This window comes from Anarrhichthys ocellatus, unplaced genomic scaffold, assembly GCF_004355925.1.
Source record: "Anarrhichthys ocellatus isolate YVR2014 unplaced genomic scaffold, GSC_Weel_1.0 scaffold622, whole genome shotgun sequence".
NCBI classification, from domain to species: Eukaryota; Metazoa; Chordata; class Actinopteri; order Perciformes; family Anarhichadidae; genus Anarrhichthys; species Anarrhichthys ocellatus.
Genome location: NW_022280596.1, coordinates 2,124 through 9,304, shown reverse-complemented (window position 1 = coordinate 9,304; position 7,181 = coordinate 2,124). Strand labels below are relative to the sequence as shown.

Genomic DNA, 7,181 nt, shown 5'->3' with positions numbered 1-7,181 from the left:
TATATATATATATATATATATATATATATATATATATATATATATATTACATACATACATATATACATACATGTGAACATAAACCTATAAACAACAATGGCAATGGAATTGAGGTGATGTGCAAGTGGTGGTGATAGTGCAAACAGAGGTAGTGCAGTATAACATATTTATTGTTCATCAGAGTGACGGTCAGTGGAAAGAAGCTGTTCCTGTGTCTGGTGGTTTTGGCGTACAGAGCTCTGTAGTGCCTACCAGAGGGGAGGAGATGGAACAGCTTGTGTCCAGGGTGTGATGGGTCTGCAGTGATCTTTCCAGCCCGTTTCCTGACTCTGGAGGTGAACATGTCCAGGATGGGGGGCTGGCTGGCATCAATGATCATCTCTGCAGACCTGACAGTCCGTTGCAGTCTGTTCCTGTCCTGTTTGGTGGTCGATCCAAACCACACAGTGATGGAGGAGCAGAGAACAGACTGGATGATGGTGGAGTAGAACAGGATCAGCAGCTCCTGAGGCAGGTTGAACTTCCTGAGCTGGAGCAGGAAGTACAACCTCTACTGTGCCATTTTCCTGATGGTGTTGATGTTGGAGGCCCACTTCAGGTCCTGGGAGATTGCGGATCCCAGAAACCTGAAGGTCTCCACAGCAGACACAGTGCTGTTGAGTATGGTGAGGGGGGGCAGTGTTGGGGGGCTCCTCCTGAAGTCCACTGTCATCTCCACAGTTTTCAGCCTGTTAAGCTCCAGGTTGTTCTGATCACACCAGAGGACCAGCTGTTCAACCTCCCGTCTGTACGCAGACTCATCACCGTCCCTGATGAGGCCGATGACCATTGTGTCGTCTGCGAACTTCAGGAGTTTAACAGACGAGTCCTCTGAGGTGCAGTCGTTGGCGTAGAGAGAGAAGAGCAGTGGGGAGAGACCACATCCCTGGGGGTCCAGTGCTGATAGTCCGGGTGCTGGATGTGGTGTTTCCCAGCCTCACCTGCTGCGTCCTGTCAGTCAGGAAGTTAGTGATCCACTGACAGGTGGAGGCTGCACAGTGAGCTGGGAGAGTTTGGGTTGAAGTATCTCTGGGATGATGGTGTTGAACGCTGAGCTGAAGTCCACAAACAGAACCCTTGCGTATGTCCCTGGGGAGTCGAGGTGTTGCAGCATGTAGTGCAGTCCCATGTTGACTGCATCATCCACCGACCTGTTTACACGGTAGGCAAACTGCAGGGGGTCCAGCAGGGGTCCTGTGATGTCCTTCAGATGGGTCAACACCAGTTTCTCAAAGGATTTCATGACCATAGATGTCAGGGCGACGGGCCTGTAGTCATTTAATCCTGTGATGGAGGATTTCTTGGGGACCGGGATGATCATGGAGCGTTTGAAGCAGGAGGGGATTTCACACAGCTCCAGTGATCGGTTGAAGATCTGTGTGAAGATGGGGGCCAGCTGGTCAGCAGACTTTCAGGCACGAGGGGGACACACCGTCTGGGCCCGGTGCCTTTCTGATCTTCTGTCTGTGAAAGAGCTGACTCATGCTACATCCACACTACTCCGTTTCTATTTGGAAGCAGATTTTTCAAATAGAAACGATCTCCGTCCACACAGGCGTTTCGGCATCATTTTCGAATTGATCTGCATCCACATGGCAGCCTTCGAAGATGGACAGCAGTGACCATTAACGTACACTGGGCATGCGCGTGACGGTGTAAACAGGAAGTGGATTGGTTGCTTAGTTTAAAAAAATACGACAGAGTAATAAAGTAGTCTTTAATAATGAAAGGTTGTATTTGATACTTAAGATCTTCCTCTAAAATATTCCTCTATAAACTCAAACAGACACAGTTCGTGGAAAGTTTTAGAAGTTTTATTTTTCAGACTTAGTTACAGCACTGCGGGTCTTTCTCTCTTGCTCTCTCTCACATCAAATTTACTTTAACATCAACACTTACACACAAAGGTTTACTAGATTATGGTCCATAAATGTGGTCAACACACGTCTCTCACTCTATTCTGCTCCTGCTTCGTGCAGGAAAGCTTAGCAGATCGCTAACAGTAGATCCGTGAAATAAAGACCATGGAATCTGTAGAAGAGTTTCAGGACTTTAGTGTGAATCTTTCTTATTTGTAAAACTGTGGAAACACAATATGAAATATGGCTTTACAAACTGTCCATATACACATACATGAATACAAAACAACAGTCCAGCTTATATGTAAGAGCCATTTTGTTGTTTTTGTTTTGTACAACCTCCCACCACATGGGGGCGTAGTGACGGTGTGAATCAGGCCCCAGGTAATATAATCAGTGGGGTCATTGGACACAGGTTGTTGCTAATAGGTAGAAGCAAACAGTTTTTGACCGTGCAGATTTAACGAATGCAAATGTTATGATTTATTGGTATGAGGAGAAAATGGATAACTGAAGACAAAGTGGTGAACTCTGATTATGTGAGGAATAAAATGCCTATATTCGAAACTGGACTTTGTTATTTATGGCACGCGTCAGAACAAGCATTACAGCAACCGTAGTGACTTTTTTATTGGGAAGCAATGGTCACTACAATATAGCCATCATGTAAACATGTCCGACTAGCTTGCTTCTAAGCTAATTTTAACATTACCGCCAATGGAGAAATGCTAACCGCGATTAGCATTTAATACAACACAAATGGTATACTAAAAGAGCGAATAGAATATATCTACGTACATCTTTTCATGCTTCACAAAGAAATACTTACAAACTAAGGTCTCTCAAGGCTACCAAACGGAAGAAGTAAAACGTTAGTGCAGCGTGTCTTCTCATTAGAATCTAAAAACAACGAGGCACTAACTACGGCAAGAGAGGAGGGATAAATACGAGCATGAAAATGCAATGACATTCTACCACACAGAAATGTGCGGGCAGAACGAACACGTTTCCTCGGTGTTGTCTGTTCTCACTCGTAGCTTTGAATAGCATTTACCGCTAACTGTGGCTTCAGACGGCCGCTCCATAGGGCTGATGATGCCGCTGGTCACGCCGCTCGCTAATCGCTCCAATAACAGCTGCTTCCTCCACAGAAATGCAGACTTTTACTGCACAACAGCTGCTAGTACAGCCACAAAGCAAGCAAGCAAAGCCAGTTTGTTTTCTTCCGGGTACGGGTCACGTGATAGTGAGTGTGACGAATCAGGGAAGGATACGTCATGGCTGCTAAGAACCAATCAAGTAGCGAACACGGGTCTGGGCGTCATTTTTGCTAAACACATCCGTTTCCGGCCCTCCACACGCAAACGCAACCCCAGAGTTTTCAAACTCCTCCAACCTCGGGAGTGTTTTCAAACTCCTTCGCTTAGGGTGCTCCAAAACTCCGGCGTAGTGTGGCTGCTCAGTGTAAACGTAGCAAAACATATGTTTCCAAACGTAAACAGAGTAGTGTGGACATGGCCTCATCGCATCCTCCTCGCAGAACCTCAGTGCCGGTGGGGGGTCGGTTGAGAGAGGTGAGAAGGAGGCAGGCAGTGTAGATGTTTTGTTTGATGGTGGGGGGTGTGAGAGTGGGCTTATCAAACCTGCAGTAGAAGACATTCAGGTCGTCAGCCAGTTGGTGATTGTCCTCAGTGGGGGGGGGATGGTCTCCTGTAGTTGATGAGTACATCCAGGCCTCTCCAAACTGACGAGGGGTCGTTGGCTGAAAACGTTTTTTCCAGTTTTTCAGTGTAGCTCCTCTTAGCTACCCTGATCTCCCTCGTCAGTGTGTTCCTGGTCTGGTTGTACAGGATCCTGTCCCCACTTCTGTAGGCCTCCTCCTTGGCCCGACGAAGGTGCCTGAGTCTTGCAGTAAACCAGGTTTATTGTTGTTATATGTGCAGATGGTTTTAGTCGGCACACACATGTCCTCACAAAGACTGAAGTATGATGTCACAGTGTGAGTGAACTCATCCAGGTCTGTAGCAGCAGCCTCACAAACACTCCAATCAGTGCAGACAAAGCAGGACTGTAGCTCCAGCTTTGCCTCGTTAGTCCATCTCCTCACAGTCTTCACCACAGGCTTTGCAGATTTTAATTTCTGCCTGTAGGTCGGGAGAAGATGAACCAGACAGTGATCAGAGAGTCCCAGAGCTGCACGAGTGACAGAGTGATATGCATCCTTTATACAGTGGAGCAGTGGTCCAGTGTGTTTTTGTCCCTGGTGCTACACTTAATATGTTGTCTGTATTTTGGCAGTTCTTTGCTGAGGTTTGCTCTGTTGAAGTCCCCAAGAACAATGAGCAGGGAGTCTGGGTGTTTGTGCTCCGTGTTGTTGATCTGCTCAGCGAGGTGTTGAGGACCTCACTCACACAGGCCTGAGGATGTAAACACCGACCAGAATGAACGAGGAAAACACCCGCGGTGAATAAAATGGTTTACAGTCTATGAAAAGTGTTTCCAGGTGAGGGCTGCATGATTCCTTTAACACTGTGACATCTGTACACCAACCTTCATTAATGTAGAAGCAGATTCCGCCTCCCCTCGTTTTTCCCGACAGAGCCGTTACGCGGTCCGCTCGGAGGAGTTGGAAGCCCGGCAGATGTAGTGCGCTGTCCGGGATGTGCTCACCGAGCCAGGTTTCAGTGAAGCACAGGGCGGCGGATCTGCTAAAGTCCGTGTTTAGTTTGTTGAGGAGCAGCAGCTCATCCATCTTGTTGGCCAGAGAGCGGACATTCGCCAGGTGAATTGACGGGAGCGTAGTTCTGAATCCCCGTCGACGCAGATTAACGAGCGCTCCTGCTCGCTTCCCTCGTCGCCATCTCCGATAAATTCCGAGTAGCGCTGCTGCTCCCCCAACTAAAATCGGATGATTCTTCCACAAGAGAAGTGGACCTAAAACCGAAACCTTTGACAGAGAACGTGTGACAGAACGATTGCTGTTGGTTGCCACGATGACTAGTTCCTTGAGGTTAAAGGTTTTTATGAAACATCAAAGTCTCAGAGAAGATTTAAACTGTTTGTTTCTTTCTTTCAGAGTTTCATCTCTCTGATGGACATCTTAAGCAGGACGACCTAGACCAACTGCAGGACCCTCTGCCCAGCACTTCCTCCAGACCAGACAGTGTTTCTGAACCAGACCGCCAACCGGACTCTCCGGACTATCTGGCCGGCAAGGAGGAAGAGGACGAGAGTGACGAAGAGGCGCCCCCTCACTGCTGCAGAGTGTGCGGGAAGTCATTCAACAGAAAAGGCTTTTTGATGAAACACGTGGAGAAACACTTGAAGGAGGCGGAGTGTGTTTGCGGTCTGTGTGGGGAGCGTTCGGAGTCCACCGACGGTCTGAGGCTGCACCTCCAAACGCACCGCGACAGCAGCAGGACCTGCCACTTCTGCAGCAAGAAGTTCCCCTCCATCCGCGCACAGGAGACGCACCTGAGGCTGCACACCGGAGAGAAACCATTTAGCTGCCACATCTGCGGAAAAGGCTTCAACCAGAAGGGTAACATGGTGACACACATGAGGATCCACACAGCGGAGAAGCCGTTCAGGTGCACTTTGTGTCACAAAGAGTTCAGCCACACCGGCTCTCTGGAGCGACACATGAAGGTCCACGACGGACAGACACCGTTCAGCTGCAAAGTCTGCGGCAAAAGCTTCAACAAGAGTGCTGAGCTGAGGCAACACGTACGGAGCCACGAGTCCACCGAAGCGCCCGCCGCCAGGAGCAGACGCAGGAAACCGAGTCTGACTCCTTCTCACTGCTGCAAGGTCTGCGGGAACGCCTTTCACAATAAAGGTAACTTTGTGCGGCACGCAGAGACTCATTTAAACGATCCCGAATGTCGTTGTGGCGTCTGTGGAGAGCAGTCAGAGTCCTCAGAGAGTCTGCAGATTCACATCCAGAGCCATAGAGAAACCAACAGGATGTGTGACATCTGCGGGATCAGCTTCAGGGACATGGAGATCCACATGAGGACACACACCGGCCAGAAACCCTTCAGCTGCAAAGACTGCGGAAAAGACTTCCCCAGGAAGGGCTCTCTGGAGAGACACATGAAGCTGCACGCCGGCGAGAGGCCGTACATCTGCGAGTTCTGCGGGAAGACTTTCATTGAAAACACCGTCCTGAAGAGACACATCAAGAGCCACACGGGAGGGAAGCCCAGGATTTACTCCTGTGACATCTGCAGCAAAACATTCACCATGAGCCAGCATCTGGACGTGCACAAGAGGATCCACACTGGGGAAAAACCGTACACCTGCAGGGTCTGCGGGAAGAACTTCCGGCAGATCGGCAACCTGGACTCCCACATGAGGATCCACACTGGCGAGAAGGCGTTCATCTGCAGCCTCTGCGGGAAGAGGTTTCGCCAGAAGATTTCTCTGGAGACGCACGAGAGGTTCCACAAGAAGGAGAAACCGTTCAGCTGCCAGCTGTGCAGCAAAGGCTTTGTCCAGAAGATCGACCTGAAGAGACACATGCTGACGCACACGGGTGAGAAACCCTACAGCTGTAGCGTCTGTGGGAAGAGCTACCAGGAGAAACGCTCGGTGGTCTCTCACATGAAGATCCACGCCGGAGAACGAGCCGTAAGGGTCTCCGAGGGGACGCCGAACCTGAACCGCCAGGAAGGAGTTCACACCAACTTCATCCAGCTGTGACCTCCGTCCAGCTGCATGTATACACACATACATATATACTAGATTAAAATATATCTAAGTTTAAACCTCTTCAATCAATATTTACTGTTTTCAAGAATACAATAATTCAACACGATGTCATGTGACTCTGAGGACGTTTGAATAATTTCACATGTAAATAAAACATCTGGAGAGAAGACAGTATCAGTATTCAATATGTCAATATGTCAATATAACAGCTGGTTCATAACGTTTATTTTGTGGTTTATGAATAAAGTTTTATTCTGTCTGTTAATGTGAAGACTTTTAAATTGAAGCTGAGTCAGGATTTCTTCTTTCAGTTACCCAATATTCAAAGTAAACATTTATTATTAGATTATATATAATTTATAATTAATACAGTTCAATTTGATAATAAATATTGTTGAGATATTATTCAATATAACTTCATTTATTTGAATTGACAGTCAGTTGTTGACATACAGACGTTAAGGCTGTTGGCTAATTCAATAATAGTTGGAATGCTTTTAAGCATTCCAACTATTATTATCCTGTTTCTTTATTCCACTTTTTATTATATTTCTTCCGTCCCCTTCATTT

General features: G+C 47.7%; 1 protein-coding gene across 1 annotated transcript in view; it reads left to right on the top strand.

The window, feature by feature from the left end:
• The window catches only part of LOC116376811 (gastrula zinc finger protein XlCGF57.1-like), a 10,225-nt gene extending 3,256 nt beyond the window's left edge, over positions 1 to 6,969 (top strand). Inside the window, exon 2 of the mRNA XM_031838293.1 lies at positions 4,975 to 6,969. Coding sequence (XP_031694153.1) covers positions 4,975 to 6,602 — 1,628 coding nt within the window. The 3' untranslated portion in view covers positions 6,603 to 6,969. The remainder of the gene's footprint in view (positions 1 to 4,974) is intronic.
• Positions 6,970 to 7,181: the final 212 nt, after the last annotated feature.